We start from the raw sequence: 19,445 nt of genomic DNA, 5'->3' as shown, positions 1-19,445 counted from the left end.
TAACAAAACACTCATGGGTTCGGTGTAGTTTCCCGGCTGATGCGCGACGACTCGCCTCGCTTCAAAAGCATGCTTCTGCGGATACTCGATGCCCGCGGGCTGTCTCTGATGCTAGCAGTATCGGCGGCTTGGAAGGTGCTTTTGATCACAACGATGCCGCCACCAATGGTAAGCTCCTTGGGTCCGCCGCCAGTCTCGTCCACAAAGTAGGGGTGGTCTCCCAGGACGTCATCGCTGCCAAAGGTGTGATTGCCCTTGACCTCGATCTTGAACTGAGAATCAGCAGCGCAGTTGAACTTGAAGTCCTCGTCGATCGACCATTCGCCAGTAGTAGACTTGAAATGCTTAGTCTTGCCTACAGTCTTCTCCTTTGGCGAGACCTGTGATACAGCGACGTAGAGATCTGTAGAGCTAGGAAAGCCAGAAGCACTGACGACTGTGAAGACGGCGCTGCCGCTAGGCGCGCCGCCGGGTATACCGCTCTGTATAGAAGCAGCACCAATACTAAGAGTGCGCCTGTGCGAGGGACTGGGTGTCTCGATCGAAGGAACAGGTATCGATGTGTTGCCGCCAGGAGTAGGCGTCAGATCTCTGCGACCGGCCGTATCGAGCATAGGTGCCTTCCTGAGGCCGCCACCGGGTTGGCCAGCAGCAAGATCGGCAGCCTCGGCTGGCTCGACAACCTCCACTACGGTGCCGTTGCTGTCCTTCTTTCCGAACAGACCACGGCGCACAAATGAGGCACCCTTGCCAACACCATGACCAACAACTCCAGCAACAGCCACACCACCCTTGATTGGAGCACCGGCAACGCCAGTAACGATACGAGTGGGAGCCCCAAACGTGCCGGCAAATGACGAGGTACCTTGTCTCTGGCGGGTGACATAGTCTGGCCGGAATAGCAGGCGAATTCGCACGCTACCGGACTTGCCATCGAGAGGGTACTGAGACTCGTAGGCTTTGAACGGCTCCAGCTGCGCTAAATCAATGTCCGTAGTGCCGAGGAGATCAGGCTTGTCAGCGAAATCATAATCCCAAACAGTACATTTGAACTTGGCAGCTGTTCGCGAAGGAACAGGCACCTCAAAGTACTCGTTCCAAGTAGGGTTGAGCGTCTTCTTGATGACCTTGGTTTTGAAGACATCCTGGCCGTTGAGATCAAATCGACAGTAAGGATCACTCTTGCCATTACGATCGGCGGACGGCAGGTCAGCGCCATCCAAGATATCAACGCGAAGGTTACCCATGTTGTTGATGCTCTCGCTGGGGTCAAGTTTCATCTTGATGGGTATGTACTTGAGGCTGACCTTGACAGAGCCAGTCTTGCCATCCTCGGACTTTAGCTTGAGAATAGTAGGGTTGTTGAGGCACTGCTTCAATGTATCCAGCGTATTGCCAGCGAGATACGCCAGAACGTGGTCATTGTCGTCGCCCTTCTTTCTGGCCTTGAGTGTAAGGCGAGAAAAGTCCAGTTCACGAATGACACAGTCTCCGATCTCATCAAACTTGTAGCTCTTGGTTGAGGTGCTGTTTGTTATGTACGAAGGGTACATGTAGTCATCAACCCAGACCTCCAGATGGCTAGGAGCATCAGGCATTTCCGCATCAAGAAGACGGAAAATGAGCAGACCGCTCTCTTCTTTGAGCAATTGTTCAGGGCTCATGTGAATCTTGGGAGGACCAGTGTCCTTTTCGTCACTATGTTCCGAGCTGGCACCATTGGTGGACTTGACAGATTTGGTTGTGTCAACGCTTGGCTTGCCCTTGGTGTGTCCAGCTGCAGTGGCAGCCTTGTCAGCGGCGTCCTTGACCGCGGCCTTGGTGGCATCCCCATTGGTCTTTTCAGCGGCCTCCTTTTCCTCTTCTTCCTCTTCAGGGTCCGCAATGTTGAGACAGGGGTAGAAAGCGGCCGTGTAGTGAAGCGTTCCCTTGGGGACACCCTTGCCATGGAGACGCAGAGCACCTTCGCGGTCATCTTTCTTATCGTGCACAAGATGCTCGCCGAGCTCATTCAGTTGCATAAAGTCGCCAACATCCAGTTCAGTCAGGCCCAAGCTTCTATCCTTACCAACCTTTTCCATATCCATAACTTCGAGAGTAAGCCTCTCGCGCTCGGAGTGCACAGGGACGTATAGAACCTCGTCCCACTCAGGATTAAGGTCGTTTCTGAAGGTGACGGTTTTACCCTTTTCGATACCGGAGAGTAAAACGCGAACGTAGGGGTCAGACTTGCCAAAGGCCTCAAAGTTGCGCAAGTCAGTGGCACGCTTGAAATGCAGGCGGATGACACCGACGGGCGTCTGGTAGCCACCGGTTCCAGCAACGCCAGAAATGGCTACAGGCCGCCACTGAGCCATCATCTTGACGCGACCAGTAGGTACGCCGGCCAGGCTATACCATTCCTTGCCCTGTTCCATGCAGTCGAGCATTTCATCGAGCTTAATCTGGTACTTGCCTACAACTTGGTCGCCGGCGAGATCGCGGTCATCCTTGACAATGACTCCCAGCTTGGCGGACTTGCGATCAGTGATGAGGATTTCCTTGGAGCCGTTGTCCCAGATGGGGTTGTTGGTGCGCTTCAGCTTCTTGGTCTGGTGAACAGGCTTGCCATTGAGCAGCAGATCGGCGTAGGGGTTCAGGCTGCCGACAAGACTCTTGGTGCCATCAAGATCCTTGGCTTGTTCGACAGTGAATCGGAGAATACCCTGGTTGGATTCGGGGGCGGGTTCGACTGTGCCATCCTCGAGCTTCTTCTCGGCGAGAACAGGGAAGAAGCGCAGGTCGCAGCTGACAACACCACGGGCCTTGCCGTCAGCGAGGACTTCGAGACGCTCGTTCTCGTGCACGTTGAGCTCTTCGAGGTCTTCCAAGGCAAAGGTAGCAACACCAAGTTGCTTGGATTTGCGAAATTCGTTCTTGTCAAAGACTTGGATATCGAGAGAGTCGGAGAAGGAAGTGACGATGAGGTAGTGAGTCTCATTCCAGCGAGGATTGGGATTGTCCTGAACGTGCTTAGTTCTGGCGAGTTCTTGGCGGCGGTTGAATGTAATGACGGCGTAGGGATCGACAGTGCCACCGAGCTTGTCGGTATTCTTGAGACCCTGGGCGCCGTGAAGGGTGAGAGCCAGAACACCCACGGCCTGATCAACGGGAGTGCCGGCGAGCATCTTGGCGATCTCAATAGGAAAGACTTTGGGCGCATACATCATGGGCCCTAGAGTGCCGTGGATCTGCTCTTGGATGAAGCTTTCGAGACCGGGAATAAAGTTGATATCGAAACCAAAAGTCTCACCACCAAGGGGCTTGCAGACGTAGTCGATCTCGGGACGTCCAAGGAAACACATTTCGACGCGGTCGACGTGGGGGAACGGAATCTGCAGCTTGATCTTGAGGCGCATTATGCCGGAAAAGGCCATGTCCTCGACGATAACATCTAGTCCCTTGCTAATCATGGCCTTTCCGATGCGAATTTCGAGAACGACCTTGGGATTGATCTTGTTCTTGATCTGGCGGGAAGTGAGATCGGCGTTATCGTTAGGGGTGAAGCTGAACTTCCAGTCCATCATGACTATGTCATCTTCAGTCCTGGGGTAGGTCTTGACGTGTTCCATGCGCGGGGGCTTGGAGCCGAGGGTGAAGGTCTTGAGCTTGAGGCTATCGAGGAAAGCGGGGGTAGAGGAGCTGAGAACCTGGTCGACCGAGTTGATGATGGTCTGAGCGAGGACGGGCTGGTAGATGGGCCAGAACTTGACCATGAAGGAGTTGATCCACTCGAGAGATTCGTTGTCGGTCTCGAGCTTCTTGAGGGCCATTTCACGGCTAATGTCGTCGCGGAAGTTGCGGCGGACGCGGCGCAAAGAGGTTCGGTAGTAGGTGGCGCAAGTGGCCATGATGATGAGGACCCATCCAAGACCGCCGCCGAGAACAGCAATAAGCCACGAGGTAATGCAGGCGACAATGACAATGGCAGTATTGTGATACCAATCTAGATAGGGCTCAAGTCAGCATGATGGGCCAGCGCATGGTTGTTAGTGGGGTGCGAGATCTCACCTCCGTAGAGCGAGTCGGGGAGTCTGGACTCGAGCCAGGTAGCGTGGTCTAGCAAGCTTTCGGACTCGAATGTGTGTTCCGAGGGCCAGCCCATCTTGGGAGCCCATCCGGTGCGCAAATAGGGAGGCTCTTTGGCGCCAGGGTCAGTACCGTCGCCGATTGGCTTGCCGTCGGCGTCTCTAGCGACGTCGAGGACGCCTTGCTTGGAGGGCTCGGGCAAATCTTCGACGGGGCCCGTCCCGTCGTCAATGTCAGTTACAACGGCAACAGATCTTTCGGGGCGTGCCTGGCGCAGCTCTTGAGGAATTGCCTAGATAGAGCAGAGGTAGTTAGCAAACGCGAGGGGCGAGGCAACGGGATAGGCAGGCAGTCGGAGGGCGGAACATACAGCTCTGGCTTGGGCTCGCTTCTGTTCTGGCGTGGCATCGGGATCAAATGTGAAGGCAGGAATACCAGCGTTGCGAGACTCGGCGACCATCTGGCGCTGAGCATCGTCGGCAGTGACGGTGCTGTCGGGGTCCTGGGCGGCAGCAACGGCGTTGCCAACCTTGGCGTCGCGCGCATCGTTGGCAGCCATGAGGAGCTAGCTGGCTGGGAGTGACGCGCGATGCAGGTGGAGGTTGCACTGGAAAGGTGTAATGAGTGAACAAAATAATCAATTGGCGCGCGCCAGTCGGCGAGGCGACATCCAAAAGATAACACGGCAGCAGGTGTTTGTAGGATGGAGGAGTGTTGAAAGCTGTCGCGAGCAGCTGCAGACTTGGAGGAGACGGCGGAGTGTCTGTCTCTCAATGGGACGGCTGGAGCTGGAGCTGCGCCCACAAGACGATTTCCGGTTCTTTGCAACCCACTAAGCAGGTGACAAAATGACGCTGATCTGACAGGGGTAGGAAGAGGCGGCGGGGGTATCTTGGGATTAGGTAGGATGCAGGCAATACAAAAAAAAGTAATAAATGGCAATAGTAGCACAGGCGTTAAGGTAGCCACAACGGCAGGGCAGAAAGCAGGAAGCCAGTGCGGAGCTATAGCGGAAGCTGAACGTTTGAATTGCACAACGGGCGAAGAAGGAGAAGAGATGAAACGGAAAACGGATAGACGACGGATTGGAAAAGAGGAAAAGAGAGGCGGTTGAGTTGTGACTTGTGAGGGGGCGGCTGGCTGGGGGAGTGTAAATAATTGACGACAGTGTGCAGCTGCCAGCAAGGTCGCAAGGCGTTGATTTGTGCAACCAGAGGAGCTTGGCCAGAGCTGAGAGGTAGGTACATACAGGTACCTACCTATTTACTTGGCGTCTTGAGTTTTTTACAAAGCGGTTTTCCAGTAGTTATTGTCACGGCGTCAGGGAACCACAGCCAAATCAGTCAAGCCACACAGAACAACTAAAATACGCTGGAAGTCTGGTCTCTGGTAGGCTAGCGTTGTTGTTGACCAAGTATCATTGACTGCTTCTTTGGTTGGCTCAGCCATGCATTGCATCGATGCCTGTAATTATCTATCTGTTCATCAAGTACAAATGTACCTAAGGTGCGGAGTAAGGTGCCCAGCTTGCCAGCGAGAAAGAGGCAGGCAGGCAGGCAGGCAGGCAGGCAGGTACCCGCAAAACCCTCCCAGCTTTCTGGTCTGATCCTGGCTCTGCTGAACGAGGGGGAACCTTGTGGGCTGACGCAGCCCCTCGAGCTACGTAACTGGTCTAAATACATGTCTTGTTCCCAGCCTAGAGGGTGCGCTATCATTAAAAGAGCGCTCATCCACGGCAGAGGCTTTTCTATTGGTGTGTACAGTTTACTTTGTTACTTTTGAGAAAAATGTCCGGCTGAAAATAGTCTAGCAAAGCTGGGCGAGTGCGATGCATGTGGTTAGATGTGGGCGTTTGCAAAGTGCCTGCAGACATCTAACTTATTTTCTGTATTTATTTATTCCGTCCGTACCAAAAGCAGGTAGGTGCATGTACTGAATACTTGTACGTGGCCAAGTGGCCGTTTGCAAGACATTCCTGGCATGCTCGCTTAACCACAATTGCCTTGCAGCTCGCCTAATCCTAGCTTTCACGACGATGATACCCATTCGCCAGCCACAAGCTCTTCTCATTTCTCCTCATTTACTCGTCGACACGTCTCATTCTCATGCCATCACAAGCAAAACCAGCCACAGCTTTCTCTCTACGGATACACGTTACCCTGATCCAGATCGAATCCGGCCACCACTCCGTCGCAGTGGAGCCCTGCAGCTGATACGGTGATACCTCGCAGACTAGCAGAGCGCCACACAACCTTGGACGGGTGATGCTAGTCAACTTTGTCTACATTGCTACTGATACGTCGCTGCATCTCCCCAGCTGAACAAGGTCTGGCACGGGCGACCCCGGTCGAGAACCTTGTCATCGTGAGGCTGCCTCTCAATGTATCGATACTTGTGTACCTATTTACTCTGCCTCTTCGCTGGCAATTCGGCCCCAAAACTCTGGGCTGCCACTCTCTAGTTATCTTGACCATGTCCGAAACAACTCCAAGCCGTGCAAACAATAGTCCGTACTACTATGCAATGCCTATCCCGAGGCGTGTCCACCAAATAACGGTCCTCCCAGAACGAAATTAAACATCGCACGATGCTCTGCATCCCCACAAACCGCCTCTACAGATAGACGCTACCTAATTATTGCTCAACTTGCTCTCATCTGTGAGGCTCTGTGCTTGGCTGTAATTAAACAATGTATTCCTCTCTCCACTGCCTAGAAAATAATAAACATCGTCTGTGCCCTGAGCCTTGGCTAAACTTTCCCTTCTACTTTAAAAAAAACATATTTACAGTACATGATGACGCTTGTCTACCACAGACGCGGCTGAGCCACTGACGAATCCCTACCCACATACTGCCACACCAGCAATCTCGTCATCGGCCTATTGTCCGCGTAGCCTCGCCCCGCCCGCCAGCAACAACTGTGCACGAATAATGCACCGAGGCGGACGCGGACCCAAATTTTCATCAAGCTCGGCGGCCAACAAAACCAGATACCAGTAGTCTCTGAGCAGAGGTTGGTGTCCGTGAAACTGTCTTGTCGAATAAATCGCATACTCTGTTCACACAGGACAGCACTAAATACTGCTGGAGCTTGTCTGCCTCGAATGCCTAGGTATACAATTCAACGTACTACTTCACACAACGTTATCACGAAGAAAAGTACAATGTGATCAAGAATAGAGTGAGAGAGGGCCAGTGGTATAAAGTACAAAAACAAATCGCTTGCTCCCATGGAAAATCAAACGGCCCCAAAATCCACATACATGTCCCAAAACTCCGACTTGAAATAGACGACTCCCTCCAGCTTATCGCGCCAATCTCCACTGAGCTCTCTGCACAAAAAGCCGCCATCATCCCTCCTAAAATCCGAACCCGTCGTGCTGGTGTACAGGGCACCGTCCCGGATGATTCACGAACCAGGCCGCTATGCACGCGCGGTGAAATCGACAGAGGCACTCTAGCCGCGCCATGGGCACGCCAACCGCAAACTCCTCCAGGCAGATTGTGCACTCGGCGTCGTCCACACAGTCCTTTTCCGTCGCCGGGTACGTGTACATGCCGCTGCGTCGCGGCGGCGGCGGTGCGGCGGCGGCCCCGTCACCCGGCGCGGGGCTTCCGTACGTGCTGTGCGACAGGATGCACGCCGTAATGTGCTGCTCCCGCAGCGCTTCGAAATCCGGCAGCGTCGTTGCGGGTAGCTCTCTATGGCATACGGGGCACTCGTCTTCTTCGGCAATCTGAGGTGTCGGGGGCAGTGCGCGCTGCTGTGACGATGACGCTGCATCCTGAAAGAGTCCTGGCCGGGTGCTGAACTGTGACGACCCTGAATTGCTCGGCCGCATAGACATGTACCGTTCGAATGGGGTCTGGTACGAGGCACTGCGGCTCGACGTCGGTACCGGATCATGTCCTCTTGAAGGGGGGTTCTAATCATCGGGTTAGTTGCGTGTTACCAAAACAAAAACCTGGTAGAAAAAAAGGCGCAGTGCTTCAACATACCAGGACAATACTCCTTGTCCGAGAGCCTGAATATTGATCTGGATCGTTGACTGCTTGTAGCGCGCCTGCAAGCCCTCCAAATCCGCCAGTTTGTGGCAAACCGCCATATGCGTTGCTCAAGCTACTCCGGGACCTATGGTGCGGCGAACGCGGAGAAAGCGGCGTCGGGTTCTGCGGCGGCGCCGTGTTTGGGTCGGGAACACACGGGTTGCAGAGTCTGACCCGTTCGCCACCTGCCATTCCATCATGCTCCAAAAGACTTGCTCCCAAAGGATCCGCAAACAGGCTTGAAGTAAAGGAAACCTCGGAGTCGGGGGGGCGGACAATGTATTGATTCGGAATCGTGATTCGGTGGGGAGAGCATGAGTTGCAGACTACTCTTCCGCATTTTCTATCATCTTGTTAAGAACCGTACATGCTAGATGCTGTGCCTCGGACTCTACATACCTGCAGTGATGCTTTCGCACCCATATGCTGAACTGCGTGTTGCAGATGGGACAGAGCGTCACCTCGGCATCTGGCTGCCACCTGGGAAGAACAAAATCGGGCGTGTCTCGCCGATGTCTTTGCGAGCGGTCTCGAGAAGGACTCAGTTGGTGACGCAGGCTGCTTCGCCTGCCTGTAGACAGGCGAGGAGCAGTCTCTGTACCGCTGCTGGGCCGGTGCGGAAACATGATGGATCCCAAGTCCACAACCTGTCCGTCCGGGCCAACGTACCGCGTCCGGGACGAGGTGTCTCTCTGAGACGTCGACGATGAGCCAGTGCCCGTCACAGCTGGCGCAGCCCGTATCGCAGCCCGTGCTGACGAGGTCCGGATGGGAAGTGTGGCACTGGCAACCTCGGCGCTCCCAGCACCGCCGGTGGCGTGTTCTTCTCGGACAGATCGGTCGGTGCTCAGGTCGTGACTCTCCGTGGTCTCGCTATCATCTTGCATGTGCGGCTCGCTTCGTGCTGGCATGGCAGCTGAAGGCGCGTCGTCGGTTGGTGCAGCGACTTGTGCAGCTGGACCCCTACTCGCAGCGGAAGAGGCTTCCCCAGCCTGCGCCAAGTCTTCCTCGTGATCAAGAGCGGGGTTTCCGCCGCGGCCTGTAGATAAGCCGGCAAGGTCCTCTACGGCCTGGGGACCTGCAGCGCTCGTGGAGGCGTCGGGTTGTGTCGTAGTATCATCTATGGTTTTGTTCGGCACCGTATGCGCGGCAGGGTCTCGCGGGGTCGCCATGGTCTAAAACATCGGGTGGTTGCACCGTCAAGCACGTGTGGTCTATCAAGGTTCGAATCACGTATCAAAGCGAGGAGGGGAAAAAAAAGAAAAGAAACAGAAGAGGAGCCAAAAAAAATAAGGTAACTTTCGATAGACGGCTTTTGATCTCGTCAACCTTTGGAGTCTTCAGATGCAGACGCCTGAGTCGCTTTCGGGCGCTCAGCCACTCACGCCATGAGACTTTTCGAGGGACGTCGTCTCGAGCCCTTTGACTGGGGAGCTGCTCGACAGCACGAGCCGTATCAAGTCAGAGATGCGCAAGCAAAAGACGCGACACGTTCCAAATGCATGCGGATGTACGGAAAGAAACCGCTTTGGCGACCTAGTGTTGGGAGGGCAAGTCAAGACACGCGAGCAGCCCTGGGGTCCGGAAGTGGACGTTTATTAGCAATCCAGCATCGCCACTAAAAGTTGGACAGTCACACGCTCTTGAGCGCCTACCTACTACCTACCTGTGCCTATTGTGGCGACAAATCGCACCGCCACCCACTGCGGAGACTAACACTGATAAATGTACTCAAAAGATAGTAAATTCTGATGTATCAATAAAGTTGAATTTTTTGTGAGTATGCCTCGATATCGGTTTCTTGTTCCCATACATTCAAGCCTTATATATGCATGGCCGCGTGCTGACAAACTAGGCTGTTTGATATTCACAGTCTCTTACTATTCACTCATATATTTCGAAGCAACATTACATGATATATTTGCACATGGTAATTAGATATGTATCATTCGAACATCATTCGCCGATCTCGCGATCATCTGCCCAGCGCACCAGTGACATAACCTTCCACCGCCAAGTCCTAATTCGAAGCGCTTTGCCCCAAAGGTACAATGGAATCCACATGATGATTACAGCCACCGAAATGCCAGCCATGGCGCCGTATGCGTTTTGGTACCCAGACTTGTTGATCCACGGGTTTGTCTCGAAAGATAGGAGAAACCCAAAGAGTGCTGTCGAGTTTCACATTAGCTAAGAAAATTTCCAAAACGAGTAGTAGGCAAGTCTCACATTTAAATCCCATGACGGCGAGCGTGATTTCACCTGCAACAGGTCGATACGAATCAATCACATAGACGAGGCAGACAGTGGTGGCCTGCGTGATGGAAAAGTTCACTGTGGTTCGTGTGAGTACAGCCTAGAGTTGCTAGCTTGCCCACTTACACAATGCAAGACCAACAGTTGGACACAAGAAGTGCAGGCGATGTTGAATGCCAACTCCATAGAGCACAAGAGCTAGCGGCGCTGTAATGGCAGAAATCATAATGGTGGGAAGTCGCATCTCCGGCTCTCGGATGCCGCCATTCCGCTTGGTCAGGTAGTCTGCACAAAAGTCACCGAGCTTGCCTCCCGCCGGGAGGCCCAGTAAAGATCCTATAATGGCCGCAAAGAAGCACAGGCCAACTTGCCATGGCTGGAAACGGTAAGCTTCCTCAAAGGCAGGGTCAACATTCGATGAGACAGCTACAAGGAAGCCAATAGTCACAGCCTGCACCAGAGCAGCCCAGAGCACCGACGGCAGGAGAATTAGAGCAAAGGGGCGAAATATCATTTTCAGCACGCTCTCGTGAGTCAGAGGCTGGCGGCGAAAGATTCTGAGCGATTGTAGGTATGTCTGCTTGGCAACAGTGGGCTGGCCCGTCTCGGCATCGCTGCTTTGGCTTGCTCGACTTCTAAGGGCCTCGGAAGATGCTGAAGCAATGACTTTGCCATTCTCAACTCGTTTGTATGCCGTTTCAGGGAGCGTGAAGAACAGCAGAAGGAGGACGAAGCCGATCAGGGCAGAGCTCACTTCATAGATTGTTCGCCAGTGTTTGTTGGCGGTGATAGCTCCAGAGACGATCATTCCGAACGCAACGCCAATGGAGAGGAAGCAAGTATAAGCGGACATGACGGCTCCTCTCTCATGTAGAAAGAAGATGTCGGTGATTGTGACTGGCGCAAGAGTCTCTGCCGCACCGGCGCCAAAGCCCATGATGATGCGACCAACAAGAAACCCAGAGTAGGACTTTTCAAAGATCAGCCAAATAGCAGTGGCAAAGTATATGGCGTAGCTGGCAATGTAGGCAGGCCTGCGACCCCATTTGTTCGCAATGGGGATCCAGAACAGATTGCCCATGCCTTGGAGCAGCGACGTGGATGTAAAGAAGTATGCAACTTTAGGGATGGCGTAAGTCATAAGACTTTCACTCTGCGCAGTCTGTGGAAAGAAGTCGATGGCTGTGCGCACAATGGCGATGGATGGACCGGCTGCCAAAAAGTTGCACATGGTCATGGCCACGCACAGCACAGTCGCAACGTACTTTTTGCGCCATTGCGACCTTTTCTCGGCAAGTCAGTCGTGGATGAGAAGCCGAACGATCAGAGCAGACGAACCAGTTCAAGGGGTCGTTAATATCTAATGACGGCGTCGGAATCAAGATGATTTCATTGTTCTCTTCATTTCTAAGGCGAACGTTGCCTAGAGTCGCTTTGCGAGACACTTTGCTGCGAGGGGCAGATTCGGCGCCCTTCTCACACTGGCGCGTAACCACTTCAACGGCATCGGTAGCAGCCATGGCAGGCCAAGGAGTACAGTGCGACAGCAACTACGACCGTGGGTGCATCAGTGGTCGGTTCTCATGGCAGTGGCATTCTCCAGCCAGCGAATCGAGCATAGATTGGAGATTGGTGCAGCCGGTTAGGTATTTATTGCCTCCCGGAGTTTCACTGCAACCTTGGATCAGCTGCTGAAAACTGAAGTGAGACGGTGTCTTTGGCGGATAGGTACATAGGCAGCGTATGATTGAGCAACGGCAGGGAGGCAGTTGAATGGCTGCTCAGTGCCTTGCCGGTACTGGTTTGGTTGGCGGGATCTAGCCGGGCTCGATGGAATATCCAAGACGTGGGAAAGGCCAAGTCGCAGTCTGTGCAGCCGTTGCCGAGAGCCCTGGCCCCTAAGTAGGTAGGTTGGTAGGCAGCTGTGGACAATTGTCTGGGGGGCCGTTTTGAGCGGCTCACTGGCTGCACTGCGAGAGGCCGATGCACTGCACCAGGAGGATTCCTGTAGTGGAAGAGAATGTTTGCTCTCGCTGACATGCGCCTAGACCACTTTGGTACAGTGGCATCCTCATGGTGGCGTATCAGTATGTATGGAGCATCGTCATAATATCTTCTGCAAGTACGGATACTTACTCCGTGCTGGTAAGCAAGTTTCTTCGCTGGGCAGTGTGCAGTCCAGCCAGAATTACCTAGTTAGCTAACTAGCTGGAGATGACCTAGTGCGTTGGTATTTTCCTAGCTCACGCAGAAGGCGCCGGGCCGTTCGAGATGGTGTCTTGCTGAGACAGCGAAGCGCAAGTGATTTTCAACTTCTAAGAGCTGAGAGGCTTGAGCTCTGCATAAGTTTGGGCTCTGGCATGACCGCCAACATCACCGTCATCGGTGTCTGCAACAGAACTTCAAGTGGCAGCTAACCTACAGAGTACTCCGCTTTCGCAATGCGAATGACCAGGGCACAACTTGCTCACTGCTCAGTAATTAGGTATCCTTGCGAGTCCACGCAAAACGCAACATCAAAGTCCTGGCATTTCGACGTATCCGTAAACAGACTTCATCTACTACCTAGTTAGTGCAAAGGGCGGATGCTGGATGGTCATCTGTCTCGCGCAAGGCATACCGGTACCCCAGCCTAGGTGTTTCGTCCACCTCCAGCCTCCACCCTCTCACGCCTCTCTTTTCTCGACTTGTCCAGTCTTGTCTCGCTCTCCCCGTCATCCAGGCCCTGGCCGAAACTCTTCTTTTTTTTTTTTTTTGCTTTCAAGTCTCGCACCTAATCGACCCCATTGGACCCAACATCAGTTCTCGAGACCTCCACTTGACAACAAATCAGGCTACCATGCCCGCTAAAGTAGTGCCGCTGCGCCGCTATGCCGCGATGAGCATTGCGTGTTTCGAGTGGAGAGAAGATCACTGTCCAACTGGCACCTGAATTCCCTATTATCTTGATGTCGGGAGGTCGCTCGTTGTTGGCACAACCTAGTTACGGACCCAACCTATCTAGGTATTCAACGCATGAACCTCAAGGCTTGGCGCCCTACCTAAAAGTCAGCACCACTCAAGCTCAGCTGCTGCACGGAAAGGGCTCCGCGATCTTTCTCTCAAGCCTCAGCCGCGTCACCTCGACTCTCTCCGCTAATCTTCGGCGTGTCTGCTGCCTCCCTCGAATTGTCGCATTTGCACTCTTTCAATCAATTCCGTTGCGCGCCATCGTACTCATGTAACAGCTGGCATTGAGCACGAGTGCAGGTTGGCTTCTTGGCCGTCAAGACAACCATCATGAACGGATCCTCCTCACTGTCCAAAATCTTGGACCCTCAGCCTCCTCTACTGGACCAGCAGCACCCCCAGCAGTCGCTTCACAATCACACTCCAAGCAGCGCATCTTACCCCGGCGACGCCACGCAATACAACGATCCCCCATCCGGACCCAGCACTGCCAGTCCGACAGTAGCAGCCTCGACAGATTCTTTTCAGCCCGACAAGTCTTCCACACCGACGCCTCGCAAAGGCCATGTAGGGAGCAATTTATACGCCTGCCGTGATTGTGGCCGCTCATACTCACGACCCGAACATCTCGTTCGACATGTCCAAACACATACCCTAGGTCGACGCTTCATCTGCGAAATCTGCCAAAAGTCTTTCGCTAGGAAGGACCTCCTACGTCGGCACGTCGCGAACCATGCCAATGATTCTCCTGCAAAGCGTCGCCGTAAGCAAACCTCACCAGGACCGGGTCGTGTTTCTCAGGCTTGTCGGCCATGCGCCACTGCCAGGGTCAAATGTGAAGAAACGAAGCCGTGTAAGCGCTGTGTCTCCAGAAAGCTTGAGTGCGTCTCATCTGAGGTGAGCCATGGGCAGTCAAAGAGCATCGCGCACTTTCCGGCCGAAACAAACCACCAGACGGTGACTACAGAATCGAGCGAGCCGTCTCCGACAACGCATCACCTTCACCACCCCAATCCCAATACGGTCAGCTCTGTCCCAGCTGCGCATACCAACACGACACCTGGATCGCAAACCACCCCGCTAGCTCTTGAAGACGGTCAATTGCCAACACCTGAGAGCGCACAGGAGCACAACCACCAAATGGCGTACAGTTACGTACAGCATTCAACAGAACAAATGGACGGCTCACAACTACTGGCGCAACCTCCCGGCAATATGATGGATCCAACGACAGTGCCCTTCTTCGACTTCCTGCGAGATGTACTCTACGACCAGCCTTTCGACCCGTCACGAAATGCAGACCCTCACGGACTTGACGTTTTGGATTTCTGCGACAACGCTAGTCTGGAAATGACTGACATGGACTTTGGGCTCTTGGATAACTGGAATCTGGACCTCATGGGAAATATACCCCGATTAAAGCGAGAAGGTAGTATCAGTCGCCCTGAAACAGCGAGTGAAGTGGCACAGATGCGCAATGCACTTGTCAGAGGCTGGGCAGCGTCCCCTTGGCGCTGGCAGCCAAAGGATCATGATACAGGCTATACGGAACTGGGACATATGCCAGTCAGCAGTAGCCAAGCCGCCAGGATGCATTTGAAGAGAGGCGACAACCAAGCTTTTCGAGTTTCAGGGGAGAAACTAGAGCAGTCTGGACGAGACAGACTGCTTTCTTCGGTGCTAAGTACCTGCAAGACTGAAATCAGTAGAAATCAGGTCGCTGCATCGTTTCCTACAGTTGAGTTGATGGATAGCATGATTCACATTTTTCTGGCAGCGCATGCGTGCCAAGTCTCTGGCTGGATCCATTTCCCAACCTTTCGACTGAACGAGCAGTGGCCTGAGTGGATAGGGACCGCTGCAGCTGCCGGTGCGGTGTCTACACCGGTGCCGACGCTTCGAAAGTTTGGGTTTGCTGTGCAAGAAGCCATTCGAATCACGATCCCTTCTCGGTTCGAGGCCAACAACACCGCAATTCAAAACCTCGGTCTCGTCCAATCTCTCATCCTTTGGGAAGACATCGCCCTTTGGAGTGGAAATCGACGCAAAATGGAGATTGCAGAATGTCACCTGGTCATTCCAGTGACTATGATGCGGTATCGTGGCAAGTTTCAACGGGCCAACTACCCGTTGATAGAAGTCAATGCAATGGACGAAGGGCAAGCTCTCGAAGAGAAATGGAAAACGTGGGTGGAGCGGGAGCAGTGGAAACGGCTGGTTTTCCACTGCTACCTTCGCGAAGCACAGGCGTCCATGACAACCTTGACGAACCCGTGCATGTCATATGGAGAACTGACGCTGCCACTACCAGAATCGAGGGAATTGTGGTTTGCCGGGACGGCGATAGAGTGGAAAGCAAAATACATGGAGCGTCATTCGGGGCAAAGCAAGCGGCCGCCGTCGCTGGGAGATTTGTTCTATGAGGTGCACAAGCTTCGTGGCAACGCATCGCGATTGGATCTTCAGCTTTCCATATCAATATATTTGCATGGATTCTGGAGCCTGATCCTGGAGTATCGTCAGCTGTGCGCGGTGCACCGAACCCGATCATACACGAGCAGCGGGAGCTCAACGGCCAGCTTACTGCTCAACTCGCGGCACCAAGAGCTGGTCAGAGAGCTGCAAAATTTCCAGCTGGTGGCCGGAGAATGGCCAGATATGTCGGTGCAAGAACAAGTGGTACTGCATCTGCTGCAGATGAACCTCCACGTCTCGCTGGATGATTTGCAGCTCTTCTCGGGCAAAGAGGGTGAGGAGCAGGCACGCCGCATCTACCCCGTGCTCCAGCAATGGGCGGCAAGCGCGGCGGCGCGGAGCGCCGTGTTCGCCGCGGGTCAAATTCTACGGTGCGCCAAGATGTTCCCGCCAGACCACCTGAACGGGTTCTATGCCGTCGCGGTGCACCACGCGGCGCTGGCCCTGTGGACATACGGCGTGGTCCTCAAGGCGAATCGGCAGCAGACAATGGCTTCGCAGTATGCATACGGCAACGTGTATCTCGACGACCAGGACTCATTGTCGGTGCAGAGATTCATTGGGTTTGACCAGGGCCGGCCGCTGATTCGTAGTCCGGCGCCGCAGCGAGACGCGACAGGGGAGGCGACGCTGCAGGATAGCAGGGCCTGCATGTTGATATGCGAGGAAATTTTGCGCGCCAATGTGTCTCACGGAAAGGAAGCCACGCCGCCGATTGTGGAAAACCTATGCCATTTGATCCGGCAGCTTGGCGATGCGGCATGGGCCGTCGGATTGGGTTAGTTAGTGTTTCACGTCAAGACGCAGCATGCATACGCCCGCTGCCTTGTTGTAAAATTTCTGTATAGAATGGGTATAAGTGCCCGAGCGAGAGCTGTAACCGAGAGCTATTACGTTTTCAACAGAAAAGAAAAAAAGCATCAATTCATGAAGAATTATCTGTTTCTCGTTCGTCGTCTTGCTAAGCCTTCAGGCTTAGCCTCTCAACGGGATTCTGTGCCCGGGAGCTCTCACGCTCTTTGAAAACACCCAAAAAAATTTAAAAATTCAGGTAACACACTTTTTCTTGTCCCGTTGTCTCGTCTCGTTTTTTTCTGCAGTCGGGGCTGAAAGAGAATGCTGGCCAATGAAGGATTCAAGCAGGCATCGGCAGGGCCCGTTTGCAGCTTGTGGCGGGCTGGTTAGAGAATGCAAGTCGCACGTTGCCAGCTAGCGGCTGTAGTTGGTTAGCTCGGCAGCATCGGCTTCAACTACCTACGATTTCGACATTAATGAACCGTCATCGTCACTTTTCTCTCTTCATCCTTTGTCCATCTCTCTTTTCATCTTCCTTTGCCATTCACTCGCTGCGCTATCAATCTGCACAACGCAAAAAGACGGGCCTACCATCAGTACCTAGCTTCTCGCAGCCAGAGCAGATCCTTAAACTTGCTTCAATCTCACCTGCAGCATCAGGCAGACAACCCCCTACTCTAAAGCGGCGTTTGCGACTTTTTGATGCACGAATTTTCAATATTTCCTTGGTCTTCCTTTCTTCTCTGCTTTCTGTCCTTTTTTGAAGAATAAATTGCCCCCGATTTCGGCTCATTTCTAAGACAAGGTATCCCTCCACCAACTACTACTACACCGTTATCCGCATTCAGCTACCACGCTTCTCACTCGCGCCGTCATGTCCGCTTCCGAGTCTGTCACCTCCACGGCCACCATTGCCACCACTGCCGCATTGGCAACGGCGTCAATCTTCATCTTGGCGCGTGAAGTGCTGTGGCCGCGCTGGGCAAAGGTCCTTCGCAGCCCCCTCAAGACGACACTTCCGCGCCTGACCGAGCAAGAGACGCGCCACTTGGTGTATCAACCTGACCAGTTTCCCGGCGCTCGGGACGTCGAAACACCAGTATGTTGACCTTGCGAGTCCCTCGGCGGTTGCGATGTTGTATTGCAGAATTGGTGCGATGGCTAATTCTGCTCACAGTATGGTTCCATCCGCGTCTATGAGTTTGGCCCAGAGCATGGCCAAAAGGTCATTTTCATTCATGGCATCACCACGTCATGCATTACCCTGACTTATATTGCAAATAATCTCGCCAAGCGCGGCTGCCGAGTCATGCTCTTTGTAAAAACGCTTTATCTCTCACGTTGGGACTTCTTCTGACACTTCAATTAGGATCTGTTTGGCAGAGGCTACTCTGATGGCGTCGGCGACATTCCTCATGACGATCGTCTCTATGTTACGCAGATGCTCCTGGTACTCGCTTCCAGTCCTCTCCCCTGGACCGGCGATGACTCTATCAATGTCATCGGATACTCACTTGGTGGCGGTATCGCTGCTCATTTTGCCGGCACCTTCCCAAGCATGGTCAAATCCCTGGTCCTGCTTGCGCCGGCCGGCCTCATTCGCGCCGAGCGCTTCGGTCACATCACCAAGTTTGTTTTCTCTTCTGGTGTGATCCCGGAGCGTATCCTGCACGGTCTCACCAGCCGCCGTCTTCAGCAGCCCATAGCCTCCAGAGCAAAGATTCCCAAAGACCCCAGTCCTGTGATGAGCGGTAAGACGGAGGCCGCTGCCAGGGTTGCATCCGCTGAGGTTCCAGGTACCGTTTTCGGCACCGAGGACTCACTCAGTCTCCCTATTGAGCAACGCGTGACTCACTATGTACGCTGGATGGTCACACACCATCTTGGATTCGTACCTGCGTTTATGTCTTGTATCCGCCACGCGCCACTAACGCACCAGCAGGAAAGCTGGAAGATTCTCGCACAGCGCAAGCCCGGTACAACCGCCGTGCTCCTCGCGGAAGAGGATGAAATCATCAACCTCGACGACTATGAGGCCGACGGCCTTCCGCTGCTCGGCGGTCCTGAAAATGTCTACTGGAAGGTGCTCCCTGGCACCCATGATTTTGTCATGACACACTCTGAGCTCATCACCGAGGAAATTTCGCATCTTTGGGGGTTGAAGGCTCCGGGTGCATGATTGCATACTTTTCTGGGCTTTGTAATTTGTCGGAGTTTAGGTGTGTGTAGCGATTTTGTTCCGCACATGATGCATTTAGGGTGCTGTCGGGTGATTTATGGGATGAGCGTACTGGCATAGATGACAGAAGTGAGAAATTAAGGCGATTTCAGCTTTCAGTGAGTGTGCTGGAAACTTGCGTGTTGCTTTTGACGATATAAATACAGCGGCAGCTATCCTGCAGGTAGCTTCTAGACACTGTAAGGCTTCGAGACTTCGATTCCTCTCCAACGCAACATGCACGCAACTACATGATGCGATTCATCTTCGTCTCCGTCTCTTCATGACAGCATTGAATGGCCTCGGCCTTTTGACCGCCGCTGATTCGGTACAGGCTAGGTCAGATATCTGGAGGGACCAAGTCAAGCAAGTCGAGGGTAGGTGAGTCAGCGCCTCTCGCCAGCCAGCGGGGTACCAGCGACGGGCCATGGATTTCTGCACGTCGTCCCAAAGCTCCACAACACCAGGCCGCCTCGCGCAGGAGGTAGAAAAGCACCACAGGGCTTTTTTTTTACGGAGGCGTCATCTGCGGATGAAGACCGTTCTGACTACCTTTCGGTCTGTTCGACCTGTACGGCTGCTTTCCTACGCCCTGCGGTCCCGACCCCCTGTCGCCGTCTATTCCTCCGCTGCCTGT

At 53.7% G+C, this 19,445-nt stretch overlaps 5 protein-coding genes across 5 annotated transcripts; 2 read left to right on the top strand and 3 right to left on the bottom strand.

Annotated features, from left to right (window-relative positions):
- Nucleotides 1–11: 11 nt before the first annotated feature.
- Nucleotides 12–4,627, bottom strand: BBA_00987 (C2 domain-containing protein; the record flags this gene model as incomplete). The annotated part of the gene is made up of 3 exons (XM_008596084.1): nt 12–3,985; nt 4,051–4,360; nt 4,439–4,627. The coding sequence occupies 3 exons, from the start codon at nt 4,625–4,627 to the stop codon at nt 12–14; spliced, it is 4,473 nt and encodes a 1,490-aa protein (XP_008594306.1).
- A 2,800-nt stretch (nt 4,628–7,427) lies between these two features.
- Nucleotides 7,428–9,287, bottom strand: BBA_00986 (FYVE zinc finger protein; the record flags this gene model as incomplete). Its single annotated transcript, XM_008596083.1, has 3 exons — nt 7,428–7,994; nt 8,068–8,458; nt 8,515–9,287. The coding sequence occupies 3 exons, from the start codon at nt 9,285–9,287 to the stop codon at nt 7,428–7,430; spliced, it is 1,731 nt and encodes a 576-aa protein (XP_008594305.1).
- Nucleotides 9,288–10,071: 784 nt separating this feature from the next.
- BBA_00985 (MFS transporter) lies at nt 10,072–11,891 on the bottom strand (the record flags this gene model as incomplete). Its single annotated transcript, XM_008596082.1, has 4 exons — nt 10,072–10,286; nt 10,345–10,449; nt 10,498–11,654; nt 11,710–11,891. 4 exons carry the CDS (start codon nt 11,889–11,891, stop codon nt 10,072–10,074), a joined length of 1,659 nt encoding a protein of 552 aa, XP_008594304.1.
- A 1,759-nt stretch (nt 11,892–13,650) lies between these two features.
- BBA_00984 (C6 transcription factor RegA) lies at nt 13,651–16,578 on the top strand (the record flags this gene model as incomplete). The annotated part of the gene is made up of 1 exon (XM_008596081.1): nt 13,651–16,578. One exon carries the CDS (start codon nt 13,651–13,653, stop codon nt 16,576–16,578), a length of 2,928 nt encoding a protein of 975 aa, XP_008594303.1.
- An 886-nt stretch (nt 16,579–17,464) lies between these two features.
- On the top strand, nt 17,465–18,769 carry BBA_00983 (alpha/beta hydrolase, putative; the record flags this gene model as incomplete). The annotated part of the gene is made up of 3 exons (XM_008596080.1): nt 17,465–17,689; nt 17,768–17,908; nt 17,960–18,769. The coding sequence occupies 3 exons, from the start codon at nt 17,465–17,467 to the stop codon at nt 18,767–18,769; spliced, it is 1,176 nt and encodes a 391-aa protein (XP_008594302.1).
- Nucleotides 18,770–19,445: the final 676 nt, after the last annotated feature.

This window comes from Beauveria bassiana, assembly GCF_000280675.1.
Source record: "Beauveria bassiana ARSEF 2860 unplaced genomic scaffold BBA_S00002, whole genome shotgun sequence".
Classification (NCBI taxonomy): Eukaryota; Fungi; Ascomycota; class Sordariomycetes; order Hypocreales; family Cordycipitaceae; genus Beauveria; species Beauveria bassiana.
Note: the sequence above shows the minus strand (reverse complement) of the source record. Positions and strands in the feature narration are given on the sequence as shown.